Source organism: Saimiri boliviensis, chromosome 6, assembly GCF_048565385.1.
Source record: "Saimiri boliviensis isolate mSaiBol1 chromosome 6, mSaiBol1.pri, whole genome shotgun sequence".
Taxonomy (NCBI): Eukaryota; Metazoa; Chordata; class Mammalia; order Primates; family Cebidae; genus Saimiri; species Saimiri boliviensis.
The window spans coordinates 78,181,055-78,206,167 of NC_133454.1; the positions used below are offsets into that span (position 1 = coordinate 78,181,055).

Below are 25,113 nucleotides of genomic sequence, written 5' to 3' on the forward strand. Positions count from 1 at the left end.
CTGGCTGCTATTACCATTTTCTCCTTCATTTCAACCTGGTGAATCTGACGATTATGTGACTTGGGGTTGTTCTTCTCAAGGAATTTCTTTGTGATGTTCTTTGTATTTCCTGAATTTGAATGTTTGCCTGCCTTGCTAGGTTGGGGAAGTTCTTCCAGATAATATCCTGAAGAGTGTTTTCCAGCTTGGTTTCTTCCAACTCGGTTTCATTTCCCCATCACTTTCAGATATACTGATGAAATGTAAATTTAGTCTTTTCACATAATCCCATATTTCTTGAAAGCTTTATTTCTTTTCACTCTCTTTTCTCCAATCTTGCCTTCTCCCTTCATTTTGTTGAGCTGATATCCCAACTCTGATATCCTTTATTCCACTTTATCAATCTGGCTATTGAAACTTCTGTATCCTTCACGAAGTTCTCGTGCTGTGTTTTTCAGCTTCATCAAGTTGTTTATGTTCTTTTCTACTCTGGTTATTCTAGTTAGCATTTCATCTAACCTTTTTTAAGGTTCTTAGCTTCCCCTCCTTGCATTAGGTTAGAACATGCTCCTTTAACTCAGAGAAGTTTGTTCTGAAACCTGCTTCTGTTAATTTGTCAAACTCATTCTCCAACCAGTTTTATTCCCTTGCTAGTGAGGAGTTGTGATCCCCTGGAGGAGAAGAGGCATTCTGGCTTTTGGAGATTTCAGCCTTTGTGCTGGTTTCTTCCCATCTTCATGGATTTATCTACCTTTGGTCTTTGAAGTTGGTGACATTTGGATGGCATCTTTGAGTGCACATCCTTTCTGTTGATGTTGAAACTATTTCTTTTTGTTTGTTAGTTTTCCTTCTATCAGTCAGGCTCCTCTGCTGCAGGTCTGCTGGAGTTTTCTGGAAGTTCACTTCAGACCCTGCTTGCCTAGGAATCACTCGGGGAGTTGGGGGGGGGGGCGCAGAATTTAGTCATAGTCTGCCTGCAGAGGCCTTGCTGAGCTGCTGCAGCTGCTGTATAAACTTCCTGAAGACTTTGTTTACACAGGCAAGGTTAAAACTGCCTACCTGAGCCTCAGCAATGGCAGATACCCCTCCCCCATCAAGCTCGAACATTCAAGGTCGAGCTCAGACTGCTGTGCAGGCTATGAGAATTTCAAGCCAGTGGATCTTAGCTGGCTGGTGTTCGTGGAGGTGGGACCTGCTGAGCCAGATCACTTGGCTCCCTGGCTTCAGCCCCTTATTTCAGGTGAATTTCTGTCTTGTTGGCGTTCCATGAACCACTGCGGTATGAGAGAGAGAGAAAAAAAACTGCTGTGGCTAAACAGCCACCCAGTTTTGTGCTGGAAACCTGGGGCACTGGTGTTGCAGGCACCAGAGGGAATCTCCTGGTCTGCAGGTTGTGAAGACTTGTGGAAAAAGCACAGTATCTGAGCCAGAGTGCCAGAGTGTGAGGAAAAGTCCCTAATAGCTTCCCTTAGCTAGATGGGGGAATTCTCTGGCCCCTTCACTTCCCCTCCTTGGGCTGCACCCACTGTCTAACCATTCCCAACGAGATGAACCAGGTACCTCAGTTGGAAATGCAGAGAACATGTGTCTTCTGCATCACTCTTGCTAGGAACTGCACACTGGAGCTGCTCCTGTTTGGCTATCTTGATGGAAATCCCTGTCTTCGTATTTTCTAATGCTTACATTCCTTTCTTTTGTAACAGAAGATTTAACACCTAACTAATTACTCACCTCCTTCATGAAGGACTTCCTTGCTTAACACAATTGTGACTGTTCTGTTATTTTTACTCCTTTGACCATGTATGCATTGGTCCTCAAATAGTATTACTTTTTTGTTTACAAACCTTTTGGCTCATTTTTTTTTCTTCCAAGATGGTCTAGAAGCTCTTAAAGGAGGTTTTTTTTGTTTGTTTGTTTTTGTTGTTTTTTTTTTTTGTATCTCTTAAGAAAACCTAGCTGCTCTCTCTTCCCTTGATACCATTTGATAGTGCTTAATAGAATGAAAGTCAGAAAACTTAGATAATTATGAAATAGTACAAAACATAATTTTATTCTATTTATATGCAACTCTCAACTACATATAGAGATATTGTGTATTCACTTCCAGATCACCAACATAAAGCAAAAATTGCAATAAAGCATTTAAAGTCATGTTTACACTGTATTATCACCTATTGACTGCAAAAGCATTATGTCTAAAAGTGTACACAAAATTGGTCATGTGTGATGGCTCACGCTTGTAATCCCAGCACTTTGGGAGACCAAGGTGGGCAGACTACAAGGTCAAGAGATTGAAACCATCCTGGCCAACATGGTGAATCCCTGTATCTACTGAAAATACAAACATTAGCTTGGCATGGTGCCGTGCACCTGTGATCCCAGCTACTCAGGAGTCTGAGGCAGAAGAACTGCCTGAACCTGGAAGGTGGAAGTTGCAGTGAGCCGAGATTATGCCACTGTACTCCAGCCTGGTGACAGAGTGAGACTCATCTCAAAAAGAAACAAAAATGTACAAAAATTTTTAAAATACTGTATTCCAAAAATTGCTGACAATCATTTAAGCCTTCAGCAGTTGTAGTCTTTTTGCTAGTGGAGAGTTCTGCCTCAATGCAGATGACTAATGACTGACTAGGGTAGTGGTGGTTGAAGACCGGGGTGGCTGTGGCAACTTCTAAAAATAAGACAACCATGAAGTTTGGTGCATCAATTGACTCTTCCTTTCATAAAATATTTCTCTGTAGCATGTGATGCTGTTTGACAGCATTTTGCCCACAGCAGAACTTCTTTTAGAACTGAAGTCAGTCCTCTCAAATCCTGCCACTGCTTTATCAACTAAGTTTACATAACATTCTAAATTCTGTTGTCATTAAAAAAAGGTTCACAGCATCTTTACCAGGAGTACATTCCATCTCAAGAAATCACTTTCTTTGCTCATCCATAAGAAGCAATTCCTCATTCATTCATGTTTTATCATGAGACTACAATAAGTCGGTCGCATCTTCAGGCTCCACTTCTAGTTCTCCTGCTGTTTCCATTATATCTATAGTTATTTTATCCACTTAAGACTTGAACTCTTCAAAGTCATCCATGAGGGTTGGAATCAACTTTTTCTAGACTCCTATTAATGCTGATATTTGACCTTCTCTCATGAATCACATATGTTCTTAATGGCATCTAAAATGATGAATCCTTTCCAGAAGGTTTTCAACTTAATCTGCCCAGATCCATCAAAGGAATCACTATCTGTGGCAGATATAGCCTTATGAAATTTCTCTCTTAAATAATAAGACTATGAAACAGAAATCACTCCTTGATCCATGGGCTGCAGAATGAATGTTGTGTTAGCAGGCATGAAAATAACATTCACCTTGTACATCTCCATTAGAGCTCTTGGGTGACCAGGTGCATTGTCAATAAGCAGTAATATTTGGAAAGGAGTCTTTTTTTTCTGAACAGTAAGTCTCAAATGTGGGCTTAAAATTTCAGTAAAGCATGCTGTCAGCAAATATGCTGTCATTCAGGCTTTGTTCTTCTATTTATAGAGTACAAGAAGAATAAATTTAGTATAAATTCTTAAGGCCCTAGGATTTTCAAAATGGTAAATGAGCACTGGCTTCAACTTAAAGTCACCAGCTGCATTAGCCACTAACAGGAGAGTCAGCCTATTCTTTGGGGTTTGAAGCCAAGCATTTATTACTCCTTTCTAGCTATGAAAGGATTAGTTAGCATCTTCTTCATATACAAGGCTTAAATCTATTGTTTAGTGTACCCACCTTCTTTTTTTTTTTTTTTTTTTTTTTTTTGAGACGGAGTTTCACTCATTACCCAGGCTGGAGTGCAATGGCGTGATCTCGGCTCACTGCAACCTCCACCTCCTAGGTTCAGGCAATTCTCCTGCCTCAGCCTCCTGAGTAGCTGGGATTACAGGCACGTGCCACCATGCCCAGCTAATTTTTTGTATTTTTAGTAGAGACGGGGTTTCACTATGTTGACCAGGATGGTCTCCATCTCTTGACCTCGTGATCCACCCACCTCGGCCTCCCAAAGTGCTGGGATTACAGGCGTGAGCCACCGCACCCAGCTTAGTGTACCCTCCTTCTATCAATGGTCTTAGCTAGATCTTTCTGGATAACTTGCTGCAGCTTCTACATCAGCACTTGCTGCTTCCACCTCGCATTTTTATGTTATAGAGACAGTTGCTTTCCTTAAACCTCTTGAATCAATCTCTGCTAGCTTCAAACTTTTCTTCTACAACGTCCTTACTTCTCTCCCCCTTCATAAAACTGAAAAGAGTTAAGGCCTTGCTCTGAATTAGGCTTTGGCTTAAGGGAATGTTGTGCTTGGTTTGATCTTCTTCCAAATCACTCAAACTTTCTCCATATCAGCAATAGGCTTTTTTTTTTTTTTTAAATCATTCATGTGTTCACTAGAATAGCACTTTTAATTTCATTCAATAACTTTTCTATTGCATTAAAAACGTTATTAACTGGTGCAAGAGGCCTAGCTTTCAGCCGATCTTGGCTTTCAACATGCTCTCCTCACTAGGCTTAATCATTCCTAGTTTTTGATTTAAATTGAAAGGCATGTGACTCTTCCTTTCACTTGAAACACTGCAGGGTTATTAACTGTTCTAATTTTAATATTGTGTCTCAGGGAATAGGAAGGCCCAAGGAGAGGGAGAGATGGAAGAATGGTCAGTCACTGAAGCAATCAGAACACACACAACATTCACTGATAAAGCATACCAACTTATATGGGTGCAATTTGTGACACCTCCAAACAAGTACAATAGTTGCATCAAAAATCACTGATCACAGATCACAACAGATATAATAATGAAGAAAAAGTCTGAAGTACTATGAGAATTACCAAAATGTGACACAAAGGCACAAAATGAGCACATGCTGTTGGAAAAATGGCACCAACAGACTTGCTTGACACACTTGCTAAAACTTCAAATTTGCAAAAAAATGCGAGATCTGCAGAGTGCAATAAATCAAAGTGCAATAAGACAAAGTATGCCTATATTTTGTAAAACGAGTTAATTCTCAACTAAAATGGTCATTTACCCTTTTCTCATTTACAAAATAATTTCTTCACAACCATTTCCCTAATTTTTCTTGTCCTTTAAAAGTTAAACTTTCATTTTCTGTCTAAATAGACCACAATTTGAAGACAGTATTTCAATACTTGTTTAAATAGGATTTCTAAAATGAGGAATGGCAACTAGTTTTTTATAATCACTTTCTTCAACTAACTGCTTTGGTATTAACACACAGTGATGAAGGTGAAAACAGTTTCTTATTTCTGATCATTGAAAAGGGATGTTATTAAAATGATAATGTGGATCTATCTTTATTGATGCAGAAGTCCATGACATAGTGTACAGTGTGAAAAGCATACAAGATATAATTTCATTATGAAAATGTGGGTATGTGGAGGTGCTTACATGGATCTCTGGGAAAATGTTCACTTAAATATTAAGAGTAGTTATGGAAGAGTAGTAGAATTGTGGATGCTTTTAACTTCCTTCTTTATACTCTTCTGAAATGTTTCAAATATTTAAAATGAGCCTGTCTATCTTATGGGGGAACAGAAACTTCAACTTCAACTATACCAGGTTAATGTTAGTTCTTTAAAATATGTATATATTTGAAATAGCCCCTAATTTAAAACAGGAAAAAATGTTAAATAATAATAAAACAAAACTAGTACATGCATAGAAAAAGTGAAGATAAGAGTCAAATTGGTGATATCTGGTTGATTTTTATTTTCTCCACACTTATATTTGCCCAATTTTTCATAATGAACACATTTTGCTTTTATAAAAGCTCTTAAGACTAAATTTATTATTTATTTATTTATTTTATTGTTTTTGGAGACAAGGTCTCACTCTGTCGCCCAGGCTAGAATGCAGTGGTATGATCATAGCTCAATGCAGCTTCAACCTTCTGGGCTCAAGGGACACTCCCATCTCAGCCCATGCCCAGCAACCAGGACTACAGCTGCATGCTACTACACCCTGCTAATCTAAAAAAAAAAAAAAAAATCCGTAGAGAAGGAGTTTTGCTATGTTGCCCAGTCTGGTCTCAAACACTTGGCCTCAAGTGATCCTCCCACCTCAGGCTTTCAAAATGCTGGAATCACAGGCAGGAGCCGTCGTGCCTGGCCCAAGACTAAATTTAAAACTTGGTAAGTTTGTATGTGTGTGTGTGTGTGTGTGTGTGTTGTTAAGTACAGGTCTTTTATTTAAAGAGGAGATATTTAAACTTTTCAAGTCAGAGTTTCTCAGGCAGCTTTTTAATCACTTCAAGTAAGTTGCCAAATACCTTTTAAAACAAGTTTTAACATTAGGCTTGATCATTTCTAGCTTTTGATTTAAAGTGAAAGACATGCAACTCTTCCTTTCACTTGAACCGTTATAGGATTATTAATTGGCCTAATTTTAACATTGTTGTGTATCAGGAACTGGGGAGGCCCAAGAGAGGGAAGGCGATTAAGACTGGTCAGTCAGTTGGGCCATCAGAACACATACATTTATTAAGTATGCCATCTTATATTGTGCCATTTGTGGTGCCCCAAAACAATTTAAATGGTAACACTAACGCAATTTTCTTCTTGTTGTGGTTGTTCTTATTGCAGTTTATTTAATGTTAAAAACACACATTTAAATTTTTTCTATTGTTCTAATATTTAATTCATATTTTGTATAATAATTTGAATCCTGGAAAAATAATATTGGTATATATCCAATCACAGGATGGAAAAGATGGAGGAGCTCATGAGGGAGATTCTGGTCTCACTATCAAGGAAGTGAACAGCCAAACTAACTAAAATTATCTGGTCCTTCTCTGCATCCTGAAAAGGTCTAAACAAAGACTCCATTATTGCTTTCAGCAAGAGCCAAGACCTGAAGATGAAAATATGCTCATTTTGTCTAATGAAAATGTTCTCTACTTTAATTAAAATCCGCTTGGTCTTCCACAAACAGAAAATAATTAATCTATTTGTTTTAGTAAAAATGTTACCATACTTGAAAATGGTATGTTTTCTCTTTACTTCCTTTCCTTAGAGATTTATTTTTAAATCATTTTTTCCATTAACCATTGACTTAGAAGCAACCTGAAAGTTCACAGCAGCTTCATTTGTTTTCTATATACCTCAATAGCAGCTCCATTGTCAATCCTTATGTGAGGAACTTTTCCTTCTGCAAAGTTGCCCCGACCCCAGTGTTGCTGAGATGCTTTTCTCTCTACATTTGAGGTTCTTGAGAGCTGGGACCAAAAAGAAATACAAGAAAAAAAAAAACACTTTAAGATGTAATATTTTTGGTTGACAAAGAACCCTAATTTAGATAATCTGGTAACTCTTTAACATGTGCCATGTTTACTATGCATAAGTTTATTTACTGCCTTTTTCAAATTCTAAGCCCTATGTAACTTATTGGCTCATGAGGCTAAAGGAGAACTTAAGAAGTTGTTTAATCCAGTCCCCTGAATCCAGGAAAGTCTACATGATAACCAGCATAGCAGATTCATCAAAGCTTACCTAGTGATTCTCTGAAATCAAAGAAGGCAACTTCAGCTTTCTCAATCAATCTCCTTTCACAATGTAACAACCATTTCAAATAGCTTATACATAAATTATTGCCCACTCAAAAAATAGGCTTTGAGTGCAAATAACATAGTAACAACTCACTCAGAGACATCCATATGGCAGTAGCTACACAGCAATACAAATGACAAATAATAGTCAAGGGAGAACATATGAAAAAGGTACAATTTTGAGGAATGGGAACCTGACTTTTCTTAGACTTACTGCTCTCTGTCTCCACAGTTGTACTCTATCAACTATAATCTTACACACTGCCTGCCTATTCTATATAAAGATGAATATGGCTGGGCACAGTGGCTCATGCCTGTAGTGCCAGCGCTTTGGGAGGCTGAGGCAGGTGGATCACTTGAGGTCAAGAGTTCAAGACCAGCCTGACCAAAACAGAGAAACCCCTTCTCTAAAATACAAAAAAAAAAAAAAAAAAAAAAAAAAAAAACCTGGGTATGGTGGCACATGCCTGTAATCCCAGCTACTGAGGAAGCAAAGGTAGGAAAATCGCTTGAACCCAGGAGGCAGAGGTTGCAGTGAGCCACGATCACTCCATTCCACTCCAGTCTGGGCAATGACAGCAAAACTCCATCTCCCCACCAAAAAAAAAAAAAGATGAAGACATCAAAATCCATACAATTGGGTAGCCATAGATTATTTCTAAATAATGCAAACTGATTTTTTAAAGTATAGTTAATATTCCACTTAGATAACCACAACTTAAATAACAAAACCACAACCACCCTTTATTTAACCACACCCATAAATCTCATTCTCTATCAGTTGAAAAAAATACTCAAAAATTCAGATTTAATTCAACTTGAAAACCAATTCACATATGTATAAACCATTTAAAAAAATAAGTTGGGATGACATGTTTACCTCGTGTCCTGAGAAATAATTAATTTGGGTAGTGGTTGAAAATACCATAAAACAAGTTACTAACCAAATTTGCTCACCTCCTCTGTGAGAAAGAAATGTTTAATAGTTATGAAGGCAATGAATTAGCTAACAAGGGCTCATGGGATATGGATGAAGCTAGAGGTGGCATTAGGGAATGGATGTCAACTTGTGCTTAGATGTGGAATCTTTGATATTTACCAAATCTTTCCCAGAGGTTATGTCTCTGTTGATACTTTTTTCTTTTTTTCTCTCCAGTGAAATTAAAGATTCTGTACTACCAATGCTTGATGTCTGTGACATTTCCACCACCAAAACTGAAGGAACGCTTGTTTTGCTGGAACATATACTAAGTACATCTTCCTGAGAAGCAGATGAACAGTCAGGGCATTTTGCGGATTTTTTATCTAAGCCACTATCAGCCATTTGTTTAACTCTGCAACAAAAGCAACTTTAAAAATGTTTCCACTGTTTGAGGAAGAAAACCAGACCAAAAAGGATAAGGTAGTTGATGGTGAAAACTCTAACTTCGAACTGGTGGAGTCCTTAGGTTAAGGATGCACCAGACACAGATTCACACATGAGAGCTGCAGAAAGAAAAGAAATCACCATTTAGAAAAATTCTTATCCTATTACTGTCCTGGAAATCAGAGAAAAGCTAGCAACTAGCACTAGAAGCATGCTGTAGAGACTTGAAAAGGACAAAATAGGATCACAAAACTGCTGAAAGGATGGTCTAAAACAGCGTCTTACCAAACTGCTGTAGTGGGTTATGAAATCCATTTTGTAGGTTGATACTACTTTTTAAAAATAAAGTAGAATCAAATAGATTAATATATAGAATATTTAGCATACACCCTTAGAAATTTCTGTGAAACTTTTAATTAGACAGACGTATACGTATAGTGTGTGTGTGTGTGTGTGTGTGTGTGTGTGTGTGTGTACTTGATCACAGTATGAAATGTATTTCTTAACATAGGTCATGGTTTTTTAAAAGGCTTAAAATATTGATGTAAAATATGCATTACTCTGGTTTCAAATTTTAAACCTTAATCTATTTATTATTAGAGCAAATTCCTATCACATACTTTACAAAGGAGTGAATAATTTGATTTTTATAAAACTACCTAATCCTAAAATTTAAAGACAGTATCGTAAGTATCCTCATTCTTATATTCAGCGAAAACAAAAATGAGTGGGTGCTATTTTTCCTTGAGTCTAAAATAGGTATGGTGGCATTTTCCTTAACTAGGACCATTGGCAGCTGCATGGTGGCAAGTTGGAAAGATCTCAGTTAAGGAAGAAAAATACTCTCTGCAGTACATATAAAGGAGTACCCTGAGAAACTTCCAGAAGTAACTGAGAGTACATTATTATGGTTTTATGCTACACAATTTCAGACAGTCTTTAAGAGTAGATTTTGTAGTCATAGATTGATAAAGCTGGGGATATGTACAATATACTTTTACCCTTTGAACTGGAATAAACGTGACTAGAATAGGAAATTAGATATATTTATTTCATTAAAGAAATATCTGGTTTTCTTGTTTTTTTGCTTTTCTTTTCCTCCAACTCCCAGGTTCAAGTGATACTCCTGCCTCAGCCTCCTGAGTAGCTAGGACTACAGGCATGTGCCACCACGCCCGGCTAATTTTCTGTATTTTTAGTAGAGACAGCATTTCACTGTGTTAGCCAGGATGGTCTTGAACTACTGAGCTCGTGGTCTGCCCACTCAGCCTCCCAAAGTGCTATGATTACAGGCGTGAGCCACCACGCCCAGCCAGAAATACCTGGTTTTCCAATCAGAAAGCTGTGATGACTTTTATCAAATCCTTATCTAATGTGATTGGCAGGAAAATCTGCCAGGCCCATAGGATTTTATAAAAAGATATTGCTAGTAGTTTACCTAAAAGTTGTTCTCCCATGATTTCTTACTAACAGAATCCTGATTTTGTTTGGGGCAGCAATGTGCTCATTAATACCCTACATTTCCTGGCTTCTCTTTCAGGTTAGGGAGAGCCATGTGACCTAGGGCCATTAAGCTTAATAGAATGCAGGCAAAGCTGCACTTAAAAGAAAATTTATACTCTTAAACCTTTATTAAAATCAGAAAAAAATATATAAAAATATACTAAGTGTGCAGTCAAACCTAAAAGATAGAAAAACATGACTAAAGAGCAAGATTAAGGAACAGAAATTATAAAGAAATATTGTTGAATTTTGCCTATAAAGTCTCCAATAAACGGACCCTTCATTACCTCTCAGCTTTCATATCTCTTGTCTCTCAGATACAAGTAGCCTCTTGCTCCTCTGTGTGCCAAGTATACTCCCTTCTCAAGACTGCCCTTATGCCTCCTCTCCCTAGGATGCTCCTCTCTCAAACGTTTACACGGTCCACTCCTGTGCATCACTGTGGCTTTCACTCATTTGAAAAGCTTTCCTCAACACCTCATCTAAAACAACAGGCCCATTCCCTCTACCCTCTTACCTCGCTTTGTTTTTCCTCATGGCACTTATCATTTTACTCAGGAAGTTTCATAGCAGAGTCCTTTCCTACTCTTAGTGAACAGATGATTCCCATATAAATGGTTTCAGAGCATGCAAAGCCATCCGGTTGATTTTATTCAATTAGAATAACCAAAATCTGACCATGGTAGTGTTTCCCAAAAAAGAAATTTATAGGCCAATCTCATTTGTGAACAGATTTTAAAATCCTAAATGCTGTACTTACATTTACCCCAGGTAATATATAAAGTGTATTACAAGATTATTAGATAGAATTAATAGGTAAGTCAGCCCACTAAATATGACCTTTCATCAAAGTGGTGGGAAAAAATTTTCTATTGTGATTAAAACTCATAATGGAGAGTATGGGGACAGGCATGTTAAAAGTGCCCTCCAGGCAGGCAGAGGAAGAAAAGAATGCAACTGATGTCACTGAAAACACACACACATGCACGTGCGCGCGCACACACACACACACCTCTTATAAACACTTAACCTTGTTTTTCAAGAATATGTAGCAAGATGAAATTCAGAATAACCTGTATCACTTTGCAAAATAATTTAACTTCAGGTCTAGAAGAAAATGTTTTGCATTTCAGGTTAAATATAAAACCTATAACCATCAATGACTCAGAGCAGTGGAGTAGATCTGTAAATAATAGGCTTTCTGTTTAGCAAAAACAGTGCTTTCTCTCTGCAGGTGTAGAGAAGTTCCACGTCAGATGTGTAAAACATCATTTTTTTGCATACATTAATAATACTGATTTTGTAGTACTTTTTATAAGAAACTGTAAGAAGTGTTTATAAACTACATGTTTATTTAACTGCCTTTGAGTTTCTTCATGATAAACAGTACTCCTAAAAGCACACTTACCATATCCTTCAAGGTTTATAAATATATATATTCACAAATTTTCAACAGAATCTTTAAATATTAAAATTTTCATTTTAAGATATATTTTTGGGGATCTAAAAACAGCTATTCTTTTCTTAGCTTCGTTCAGAAAGCATTTCCTTTTATTTTTCATCAATTTTTCAATAAGTCATTATCATATCACTGACATTGTCATAGACTTCTGAGTACTTTCTCACTCCAGTCTTCTGATTTATCAGTTGCCTAGAAATATTTGGTAGCTATATTCATAAAGCATAGGAATTCTTCCTATTACTCATTGAGAAGTTTCATTTTTACTCTCCAGCCTACCAAGCCCTACATTTGCCAAAGTAATGTTCTATTTTCTTCACACAGCAATTCTAAAACAATAGGTTGAATAGCTGCATGCAAAATTTCTTGACAAGAATTAGATTTCAAATTTAACTTCTTTTTGGCTGGCTGAATTCTAATTATTTTAGCTTAAACAAAAACCAAGATAAAACAAATGTTTACTCATATTTATTTCTTTCTCATTTATGAATTGATCTGAAAGATTTGTTACTAAAACAAATCTACTGTATCACAGGACAAATGATGTCATTCATATTTTAGAGGCTTAAAATGAATCAAGTATTGTGAACTCATGTAAACACAAAGATTAATAGCTCTTTTTCTATAGAGTCATGGAATTATGTTTAAACAGGACTTTAGATATAAAATTATGTATTAGAAAACCAAAGAATCTTCTAATACAATAATGTTTCTTTGTGTCTCCAAAGCTTGGACATACATAGGTATTAGACATAATATAAGTAAATAAAATAAGTTCAAATCATGTCAGTATTTAACTAATGCATGAGCCTTCCTTTGGCTAAAGGTTTTCATTTTATTTTTAGAACTAAGGCAAGTCAGTAAAACAACTCTGATACTGAAAATCTCTGAGCTTTTATTTAATCATAAAAAGGTCTCTTACATATTGGCCGTAGAAGATACACTTATAGCAATTTCCTCAAGAAAATGAACACAAGAATGGTTTTATAAGATATAACTAGGTACAATTTTCTCCTCCAAAAGCAATTCTTTTAGTTTTCTTTGCTAAGACTGCGTCTACAAGAAACCTAAATAGTCAATTCAGTGAAAAATGTGTTTTATTCAAGTAAAGGGAAAAAAATTATGGATTGTCTGACATTCTGCAGACCAAGCCAAATGACTGACTGTTTTTGTAATATGTTTACAAAGCCCAAAGAAGGGCCAAAGAGTTTTCTAGATCATATTGCTATATTTTAAGGAAGACTAGCACTTGTTTATTACTTTCATTAAGGGAATGATTAAGAAAATGAGTCTGTATTGCCTTATGAAAGGATTTGCAGTATATTTAAAATTTACATTAAGAATTTAAAAAAATGTTTAATGATTGATGTTTGCTATTAATTTTTCTTTTCTATTTTAGTTTGCATGATGTTCCTCACTGAATAAGCTGGAATACAGAAGGACAGTCTTAAGTGTGGCCCCTATACTGACAGTTAAGACCCAGAATAGAAATTGCAGTTCAGAGACACTGGATAAACCAGGAAACCATCTCCCCAATTCTTCCCTGTTGATATCAGTCTTTCCTCCCTCTCCATTATAAGCAACCAGAAGCTGGCTGGGCACAGTGGTTCATGCCTGTAATCCCAACACTTTAGGAGGGGGAGGTGGGCTGATCACTGGAGGTCAGGAGTTCAAGACCAGCCTGGCCAACATGGTGAAACCCTGTCTCTACCAAAAAATTCAAAAGTTAGCCAGGTATGGTGGCATGTTCCTGTAGTCCCAGCTACTCAGGAGGCTGAGGTGGGAGAATCACTTGAACTTGGGAGGCGGAGCTTTTAGTGAGCTGAGATTGTGTCACTGCATACCAACCTGGGTGACAGAGTGAGATTCTGTCTCAAAAAATACCTATAACAAATAAAAAAAACTAAGCGACCAGAAGCCAAGGACCTTTCTCCAGCACAGGCCCTTCCTTGTACGTAATAGGCACTCAATGAATATTTCTGAGTGTTGATTTTGTGGAAAAGAGCCAGAATCACAAATCACTTAGTTAGAAAAACAGGCAGGTATATAGGAAAAGTCATCAAAGAAATGAGGGGATCATATGGAGAAGTGATATCTCCAAGGGAATGTGAGAGCTCTCTTCACATTTCTGAAGAGGACTGGGCATATGGAATTAGACTTCTGTGTGATTTGAAGGGAGAATGCATGCCAATTTCCATCTAATATAAAGGTCTTCCTAACATTTACAGCTGTCAAAGATAAAAGGAAAAACTATCTCAGTGACTACAAGTGTTTGAGTAGAGGCTGGAGCATCAGTTGGAAAGGAAGCCATGGGGGGATTTAAGCATAGACTAGGACTTGTTGAGGTTTCTTTTAGCCCTAAAATTATATAAAGATGAATCACTCCCAAGAATCATCTGAGATGCAGCAGATACTTAAAGAAACAGAAGTGGCAATATTCCTCACCTCCACTGTGGAGGTTTCAATATTATAATGGGGATCCAGATCAGACCAAACCAGTCACAGCCCTAAAGTTCACCTCAGTCAACATGAAGTCCACCTATAACAAAGCAGCATTATTGGAATTTACTACAGGATGGGGATAGGTGTAGTGAGAGGCAGGGAGGAGGAGGTAAGCCAGAAGGCTGGATGTGCTGAGAAGTAGTGGCCCTGCCTAGAAAAGAAAAAGATAAAAAAATTAGAAGAAAAAAGAAATTAAGTTCTCCTTTCCCTTGATGAAATCAGAGAATGGGTCTAAGAGTGAGGAAGCAGGCCCCCATGTAGCTAAGGCAGACAAAAATACAATGCTGCCAATAGATTCTTGAAGAAGTAAAACCACTGTAAGGATCCAAACAGGAAGGCTCTGCTGTGCTCCATCCAGGAAGCTGAAAAGAAAACAGTCTCCTCATACTCAGGAATCTTAACTCAATAAGCAATAGATCAGTAAGATCAGGAATTCCATGGTAAATCTGGGAGGTCTGCTAGCTATGACTATCAAGCTGAAATTAAACATTTTTCATTAATAAATGTATTAATATAAAATTCTGTGGTCAGAGTACCCATCCTCTATGTCTAATGTTCTCAAGAGCACTGAGACAAGAGAGCTGTCCAAAGCCAGCAACTTCCCAGGAAACAGTTAGCGGAGGAAATGTGTGATGTAACACTCTGACTTGGGTGTTTCATTCCACATGAGAAAGGCACTCTGATCCTCAAGACCATGTTTAAGATGGCTGAATAGGAACAGCTCTGAAATACAGTCCCCAGTGAGAACAGCTCAGAGGGTGAGTGATCACTGCATTTCCAAATGAGTTTTGACTGCCCACAGACCAGGAGATTCCTGGGCTGAAAAGCACCACAAGTTTCTAGCAGGGCTGTTTCACCCGGTACCATGGGTCTCTGCACAAAAACTCACACAAATCTGGGGCTGTTTCAAATGGCATCTGGAATACCTGAGATACAGAACCACCCATTCAACTGAAAAAAGGGGGTGAAACAGGGAGCCAGGCGATCTGGCTCAGTGGGTCCCACCCCCATAAAGACCAGCAATCTGAAACACTCTGGATTTAGAGTTTCACAGTAAGTGCAGCTGGACCTAGGATGGTCCAGCTTGGTGGGGGAAAGGGTGTCAGCCATTACCAAGGCAGTCCACCACGACTGAGACAGTCCGCCATTACTGAGGCTGTCCACCATTATAGAGGCAGTCCACCATTAGTGAGGCAGTCTGCCATTACCGAGGCAGTCCGCCATTACCAAGGCAGTCCACCATTACTGAGGCAGTCCACCATTACTGAGGCAGTTCTCACTGTATCTCTGTAAACAAAACCGCTGGGCAGAGGCCATGGCAGCTCAGCAATGCCTCTGCTAGCAGACTGTGACTAGGCTACCTCCTTGCTGGGCAGGGCATCTCTGAAAAAAGGCAGCAGCACATCAGGAACTTACAAATAAAAGCTCTACCTTCCCAGGACAGAGCACCTGGGGGGAAAAAAAGGTGGTTATGAGTTTCACTGCAGCAGACTTAAACGTACCTGCCCAGCAGTTCTGAATGGAACAACAGAGCTCCCAGCTCAGCATTTGAGCTCCAATAAGGGACAGACTGTCTCCTCAAGAAGCTCCCCAACCCCCATATATCCAAAGAGACACCTCATAAGAGAGCTCAGGCTGACATCTGGTGGATACCCTTCTGGGATGAAGATAACAGAAGAAGAAACCAGCAGCAACCCTGACTGTTCTGCAGCCCCCGCAGGTGATCCCCAGGCAAGCAGGGTCTGGAGTGGACCTCCAGAAGTCTAAAGCAGAGGGGCCTGACTATTAGAAGGATAACTAAAAAACAGAAATAAATAACTTCAACATCAACAAAGAGGACCTTCACTCAGAGACCGCATCCAAAAGTCACCATCTACAAAGACCACACAACTATAAATACACCAAGATGGGAAGAAACCAGCATAAAAAAGGATGAAAACACCAGAAACCAGAACATTTCTCTTCATCCAAGGGATGACAACTCCTCACCAGCAAGGGAACAAGGCTGGATGGAGAATTAGTCTGATGAATTGACAGAAACAGGCTTCAGAAGGTGGGTAATAACAAACTTCTCTGAGCTAAAAGAACATGTTCTAACCCAATGCAAAGAAACTAAGAAACTTGGAAAAAAAGTTAGATGAAATGTGAACGAGAATAAACAGTTCAGAGAAGAATATAAATGACTTTATGGAGTTGAAAAACATAACATGAGAACTTCATGAGGCATACACAAGTTTCAATAGCCGAATTGACCAAGCAGAAGAAAGAATATCAGCAGAGATTGAAGACCAACTCAATGAAATAAAATGAGAAAGCAAGATTAGCAAAAAAAAAAAAAAAAAAAAAAAGAGTGAAAAGAAAGAAATGAACAAATCCTCCAAGAAATATGGGATTATGTGAAAACACCTAATCTATGTTTGATAAGTATACCGGAATGTGATGGAGAGAACACTCTTCAGGATATTATCCAGGAGAACTTCCCCAACTAAGCAAGGTAGGCCAACATTTAAGTCCAGGAAATACAGAGAACACCAAAAAGATATTCCTCAAGAAGAGCAACCCCAAGGCACATGATCGTCAGATTCACCAGGGTTGAAAAGAAGAAAAAAATGCTAAGGGCAGCCAGAGAGAAAGGTCGGGTTATCCACAAAGGGAAGCCCATCAGACTCACAGCAGATCTCTTGGCAGAAACTCTATAAGCCAGAAGAGAGTGGGGCCAATATTCAACATCCTTAAAGAAAAGAATTTTCATATCCAGCCAAACTAAGCTTCATAAGTGAGGGAAAATAAAATCCTTTACGGACAAGCAATTGCTCAGAGATTTTGTCACCACCAGGCCTGCCTTACAAGAGCTCCTGAAAGAAGCACTAAACATAGAAAGGAACAAGCAGTACCAGCCACTTCAAAATGTACCAAATGGTAAAGAGCATCAACACAATGAAGAAACTACACCAACTAATGGGCAAAACAGCCAGCTGGCATCAAAATGGTAGGATCAAATTCACACATAACAATATTAACCTTAAATGTAAATGGCCTAAATGCCCTAATCAAAAGACACAGACTGGCAAATTGTATAAAGAGTTAAGACCCATCAGTGTGCTGTATTCAGGAGACCCATCTCATGTGCAAAGACACACATAGGCTCAACATAAAGGGATGGAGGAAGATTTACCAAGCAAATGGAGAGCAAAAAAAAGTAGGGGTTGTGATCCTAGTCTCTGATAAAACAGACTTTAAACTAACAAAGATCAAAAGACACGAAGAACCACCTTACATAATGGTAAAAGGATCAATGCAACATGAAGAGCTAACGATCCTAAATATATATGCACCCAATACAGGAGCACCCAGATATATAAAGCAAGTTCTTAACAACCTACAAAGAGACTTTAGACTCCCCCACAACAATAGTGGTAGACTTTAACACTCTACTGTCAATAATAGAGCAATGAGACAGAAAATTAACAAGAATATCTAGGACTTTAAATCAGATCTGGGCCAAGCAAATCTAATAGACATCTACAAAACTCTCCACCCCAAATCCACAGAATATACATTCTTCTCAGCACCACATCACACCTGCTCTAAAATTGACCACATAACTGGAAGTAAATCACTCCTCAGCAAATGCAAAAGAACAGAAATCATAACAGTCTCTCAGACCACAGTGCAATCAAATTAGAACTGAGAATTAAGAAACTAACTCAGAACTGCACAACTTCATGGAAACTGAACAACTGGCTCTTGAACATTGATGATAAACAATCAAATGAAGGCAGAAATAAAGATGTTCTTTGAAACCAAAGAGAACAAAGACACAATGTACCAGCATCTCTGGGACACATTTAAATCAGTGTATAGAGGAAAATTTATACCAGTAAATGCCCACACAAGAAGCAAGGAAAGATCTAAAATTAACACTCTGTCATCAAAATTGAAAGAGCTACAGGAGCAAGATCAAGCAAACTCAAAAGCTAGCAGAAGACAAGAAATAGCTAAGATCAGAGCAGAACTGAAAGAGATAGAGACACAAGAAACCCTTCAAAAAATCAATAAATCCAGGAGCTGGTTTTTTTTTTTTAAAAAAAAAAGATCAACAAAATAGACCACTAGCCAGATTAATAAAGAAGAAAATAGAGAAGAAACAAATAGATGCGGTAAAAAACAATAAAGGGGCTATCACCACAAATTCCACAGAAATACAAACTACCATCAGAGATTACTACAAACAACTCTATGCACATAAACCAGTAAACCTGGAAGAAATGGATAAATTCCTGGACACTTGAACCCTCCCAAGCCTAAACCAGGAAGAAGTCAAAACCCTGAATAGACCAATAACAAGGGCTGAAGTTGAGGCAGCAATTAATAGCCTACCAATGAACAAAGCCCAGGTCCAGATGGGTCACAGCCGAATTCTACCAGACATACAAAGAGCAGCTGGTACCATTCCTTCTGAAACTATTCCAAAGAATCCAAAAAGAGGGAATCCTCCCCAACTCATTTTATGAGACCAACATCATCCTGATACCAAAACCTGGCAGAGACTCAACAACAACAACAAAACTTTAGGCCAATATCCGTGATGAACATAGCTGCAAAAAAATCTTCAATAAAATACTGGCAAACTGATTACAACAGCACATCAAAAAGCTTATCCATCACGATCAAGTAGGCTTCATCCCAGGGATACAAGGCTGGTTCAATATATGCAAGTCTATAAACGTAATCCATCACATAAACAGAACCAAAGACAACACCACATGATTATCTCAATAGATGCAGAGAAGGCCTTCAACAAAATTCAACAGCCCTTTATGCTAATAACTCTCAATAAACTAGTATCGATGGAACGTATCTCAAAAATAATAAAAGGTATTTACAACAAACCCACAGCCAATATCATACCAAATGGACAAAAACTGGAAGCATTCCCTTTGAAATCTGGCACTAGACAAGGATGCCCTCTCTCACCACTCCTATTCAATATAGTATTGGAAGTTCTAGCTAGAGCAATCAGACAAGAAAAAACAATAATAAAGGGTATTCAATTAGGAAACGAAGAAGTCAAATAGTCTCTATTTGCAGATGACATGATTGTATATTTAGGAACTCCATCTTCTTGGCCCAAAATCTCCTTAAACTGATAAGCAACTTCAGCAAAGTCTCAGGATACAAAATCGATGTGCAGAAATCACAAGCATTCCTATACACCAATAACAGACTAAAAGAGAGCCAAATCATGAGCAAACTTGGATTCACAATTGCTACAAAAATAATAAAATACCTAGGAATACAACTAACAAAGATGTAAAGGACCTCTTCAAGGAGAACTATGAACCACTGCTCAAGGAAATAAGAGAAGACACAAACAAATGGAAAAACATTCCATGCTCATGTTAGGAAGAATCAATATTGTGAAAATGGCCACACTGCTCAAAGTAATTTATAGATTCAATGCTATCCCCATCAAGCTACCTATGACCTTCTTCACAGAACTGAAAAAAACCACCTTAAACTTCATATGGAATCAAAAGAGAGCCCACATAGCCAAGACAATCCTAAGCAAAAAGAACAAAGCTGGAGGCATCACGCTACCTGACTTTAAACTATACCACAAGGCTACAGTAATCAAAACAGCATGGTGCTGGTACCAAAACAGAGATATAGATCAATGGAACAGAACAAAGGCCTCAGAGTCAATGCCACACATCTACAACCATCTGATCTTTGACAAACCTGACAAAAACAAGCAATGGGGAAAGGATTCCCTGTTTAATAAATGGTGTTGAGATAACTAGCTAGCCATGTGCAGAAAGCAGAACCTGGACCCCTTCCTGATATCTTACACTAAAATTAATTCCTAATGGATTAAAGACTTAAACATAAGACCTAACACCATAAAAACCCTAGAAGAAAACTTGGACAAAACCATTCAGGACATAGGAATAGGCAAGGACTTCATTACTAAAACACCAAAAGCATTGGCAACAAAAGCCAAAATAGACAAGTGGGATCTAATTAAACTCCAGAGTTCCTAGGCAGCAAAAGAAACAATCATTAGAGTTAATTGGCAACCAACAGAATGGGAAAAAGTTTTTGCAATCTACCTATCTGACAAAGGACTACTATCCAGAATCTACGAAGAACTAAAACAGATTTACAAGAAAAAAATGAACAAACCCATTGAAAAGTGGGAGAAGGACATGAACAGACACTTTTCAAAAGAAGACATATACAAGGTCAACAAACATATGAAAAAATGCTCATCATCACTGGTCATTAGAGAAATGCAAATCAAAATCACATTCAAATACCATCTCATGCCAGTTAGAACAGTGATCATTAAAAAATCTGGAGACAACAGATGCTGGAGAGGATGTGGAGAAATAGGAACACTTTTACACTGTTGGTGAGAGTGTAAATTAGTTCAACCATTGCGAAAGACAGCATGGCGATTCCTCAAGGACCTAGAAATAGAAATTCCATTTGACCCAGCAATCCCATTACTGGGTATATACACAAAGGATTATAAATCATTCTATTATAAAGACACATGCACACATATGTTCATTGTGGCATTGTTTACAACAGCAAAAATCTGGAACCAACCCAAATGCCCATCGATGATAGACTGGACAAGGAAAATGTGGCACATATACACCATAGAATACTATGCAGCCATAAAAAATGATGAGTTTGCGTCTGTTGTGGGGACATGGGTGAATCTGGAAAACATCATTCTCAGCAAACTGTTGCAAGAACAGAAAATCAAAGACTGCATGTTCTCACTCACAGGCAAGTGTTGAACAATGAGAACACATGGACACAAGGAGGGGAGCATCACATACTGGGGTCTGTTGTGGGGGACTATGGGAGGGATAGCAGGGAGTAGGGAGGTTGGGGAGGGATAACATGGGAAGAAATGCCAGATACAGGTGACGGGGGGGATGGAGACAGCAAACCACATTGCCATGTATGTACCTATGCAACAATCCTGCATGATCAGCACATGTGCCCCAGAACCTAAAGTACAATAAAAAATAAATAAAAATAAAAAAAAAACAGTAACAAACAAAAAACCAGATGCTGGTGAGGTTGCAAAGAAAAGGGAACATATACACTGTTGGTGGGAGTGTAAATTAGTTCAGCCATTATGGAAAGCAGTGCAATGATTCCTAAAAGAGCTGAAAGCAGAAATACCATTTGATCCAGCAACACCATTATTGGATACATACCCAAGGGAATATAAATAATTCTACTGTAAAGAAATATACCCAAAAATGTTCATTGCAGCACTATTCACAGTGGCAAAAACATGGAATCAACCTAATAACCCATCAATGGTAGAATGGATGAAGAAAATGTGGTACATAATACACCATGGAATACTATACAGCTGTAAAAAAGAATGAGATCATGTCCTTTGCAGAAACGTGGATGGAGCTGCAGGTCATTATCTTTAGCAAACTAATACAGGAAGAGAAAATCAAATACTGCTTGTTCTCACTTATAAGTTGTAGAGAAATGATGAGAACATATAGACACATAGAGGGGACTAACACATACTGGTGCCTTTCAGAAGGTGGAGGGGTGGGAGGAGCAGAGGATCAGGAAAAATAACTAATGGTTACTAGGCTTAGTACTTGAGTGATGAAATAATCTGTACTACAAACCCCATGACATGAGTTTACCTATGTAACAAACCTGCTCATGTACCCCAAACCTGAAATAAAAGTTAAAAATTAAAAAAATTTTTTTAAAAATCATGTTCAAGGAGTGAAAGCACAATTGAAGGGTCCAGGCAACTTTCCCCTTGTAGCCAGACCTCTGCAAACTTGACAATGCTGAATAGTCTACAACGAAATACCAATAACAGATTCTATCATACCTATCTTCAAGTTTTGGCAGAAATAAAATTAATTTAATAAAACAGAAAAAAATAACAAAAACTACTCTAAAATGCAAACCCCTCCAGGGCAGGAACCATGTCATATATACGTTGTCATTTATGTCTAGCAAAAGGCCTCCATTAAATAAGAATTATTGATTGAAAGTCATTAACTGATTGATGGAAACAGTGTTTTGGAGCTCAAAATATAATATACGAGGCAGGTGCCTAGTATAAGGCAGCCAATGACCTGAAATGTAAACGAAGTCAGAATGTATCTGTGAAGTCCCCAGGCCAAAAACTGCACCTGCACCATAATCCAGCCCTCACTCCATCTTGTAGCTTTCATTTCAAAGCAAAACGTCAAAACCCCTACACCTAACCTGACTCCAATCAGGCTAAATTTCCACCTGATTTTAAAAGGCTCCCTATCAGACAAGATGCTATAAATTCACTCCTATCTTACATTCAACATTTTTTGTTTTCGGGAGTCTAGAAGGATATAAACACATTAAATATTTATGGTGGTGATGGATCATATTGTTAAACCCAAAGTGCTTCGGCTGGCCTTACCTACTCCCCAACAACTATAGACATTGGTCATAATAAACCTTATTACTAATATCTTCATATTCAACAAAAGATCAATATTTTTGGCAGACAGTGTAACTTGTCATGCTAAATCTGAATGCTACAAGGCACTCAGATACTACATTTATAAGAATTGTATATTTTAAATATGTAAATTCTAAATAGCAAGGAGAACATTTTAATTTTAATTTAGCTAAGACCAAAGTCTATCAAATATGAATTACTAGTCTATATTATAACTTAACAACTGATTGAGGAGGGATAGTATATATGATTAGGTTTCCAGAGAAAGGAGGCGTCTGTATCCACAGATTTATTTATCTGGTGAGTTTCTGAAACCTTGCAATGGAACTATAAAAATAGTGTGATTAAAATCGATAGAGCACATCATTTGGTGATTCTGTTGCCCAAGAAAAGGCAATAAGCCTTAGGCATGTTATTAGTAGATTATACAATTTCACTGACAGGTTCAAGATTTTTAAAGGCAACTAAGAAGAAAGAGGATTTCCCTCTTGGAGCCAAGAGATTTTTTTCTTCTAAAAGGAAATCAGCATTTCCCTTTAAAAATGAAGATTAAAAATGTCTTCTGTAACATTTGAAAAATAATATTGTTTTTCATTTCCTAAAATAAAAATGTATCAATGATTCTGATTAAAATTAAACTGAAAAATACTTTTGTTGAGCAATACTGTATCCAACCACATATCCATTTAACAAATACCAGAATAATTTGGGAAGTAGAGGTTATAAGTTTATTTCCAAAAAGTCCATGCAGAAGAATATGAAAGTCTAAAAATATGAGTTTTCAGACCTCTTCTGAAAGAAGAATAAATGATTCTCTTTTCACCTATTGGTGATAAAATTATATAATTTTAAATAGGCCTTCAAAGTCAAAGAATGTTGCTTCAAAGCACACTTTTTAACTAGATAACAAAAGTTAGTCATGCAGACATAAAGTTGTCTTATTAAAATGTGACCAAATCAAACTGAACCTAAAATCAGCAAGACTTTAATCAGATATTCCACTATACTACAAACAGAAAATTGCCAAAATGTTCAATTTGTTGCTTTATCATGAGAAGTCCAAAGTAGAAACATCTTTGTGTAGCCCGGGAAAACTAACAAGAATCAATTTTATGTAGCTTTATGCTTATAACAGACAAGAAAAAGTTGACTATACAGTTGACCAGAGTTTAATCACTGAATCTCAATAGGAAATACAAGGCTAGGCTCACAGAAATAAATAAGGTGGCTCAGTCATTATGCTGTACAGCTTTTACCAAATGAACAATAAAGTTTATTTAGTGTAGCTTAAGTCTTTAGACTTGCATTCAGGCATAATTTTTCAAAGAAAACTACAAAACACTACTTTCTTATTACTAATATATGTACATACTTGAAAACATATAATAGCTTTATGTTCTATATAGCTATTGAAAGAGACAACTTTATTAACTAAATAATGCCAACAATTTTCTTTAGCTTCTCCCTCTCCCTCAGTCTCCACATTCAACAATGACAAGCCCATTCTATTTCCAAAACACTTCTTAAACCCATCAGTTTTCTCTGTTCCAAATATCACAACCCATTCCACACCACTATCATCTCTTGCCTGGATTACTGCGGGAATTTCCTAACTGGTCACCCTGACTCCAACTAAGCTGTTTTTCCAAAGCATTCTCCGTAATCTAGCCAGAATACTCTTTCTAATATGCAACTCTGATATTTCTTTGCAAGAAAAAACATTTCGATGGCTCCCAAAAGCACTGAGATTCAGGCTTATCTCCTACTACTTCCTTAACAAAATTTGCCAGCATACAGAACTTCTTTCATTTCCTGGGATCCAGTGCTTTCTCTAGGCTTATGTGGATCAGCCTGGAACACTCTTTCCCATTCCTCTCTTCATCTGCATAATTCCTACTCTTCCTGCAATCTTAGCTTAGACATCATCTCCCCTGAAATTCTCTTAAAATCTTGAGTCTCAGTTGAGTCTCTTCCTCTCCTATGTACACTTTGCTGTATCACACAATGAACGTACTTGGTCACCTCCTTGTCTGTATCCTTCACTATACTCAAAGCTCCCTGTAGACAGAGATGGTGTTTATGTTGTTAGTCACTGTTTATCCAGTGAGAGAATGACATAATAAAATGTGCTTTTTGGAAAGCACATTCTACCTTCAGTATGGAGAATGTATAGAAAGCAGGACAAGGCTGG

At 37.7% G+C, this 25,113-nt stretch overlaps 1 protein-coding gene across 4 annotated transcripts in view; it reads right to left on the reverse strand.

Moving 5' to 3' along the window:
• STK33 (serine/threonine kinase 33) overlaps window positions 1–25,113 on the reverse strand; it is a 196,393-nt gene that overhangs the window by 65,692 nt on the left and 105,588 nt on the right. For 2 of the 4 annotated variants that reach the window (XM_010341359.3, XM_074401061.1), the window contains exons 2-3: window positions 8,683–9,068; window positions 7,140–7,253 (exon numbers count right to left, since the gene is read on the reverse strand). The exons of 1 other annotated variant lie outside the window; for it this stretch is intronic. In XM_010341359.3, the coding sequence (XP_010339661.1) occupies window positions 7,140–7,253; window positions 8,683–8,907 (339 nt within the window). In that variant the 5' untranslated portion in view covers window positions 8,908–9,068. The remainder of the gene's footprint in view (window positions 1–7,139; window positions 7,254–8,682; window positions 9,069–25,113) is intronic. One more of the 4 variants, XM_039471442.2, reaches the window with a different exon arrangement.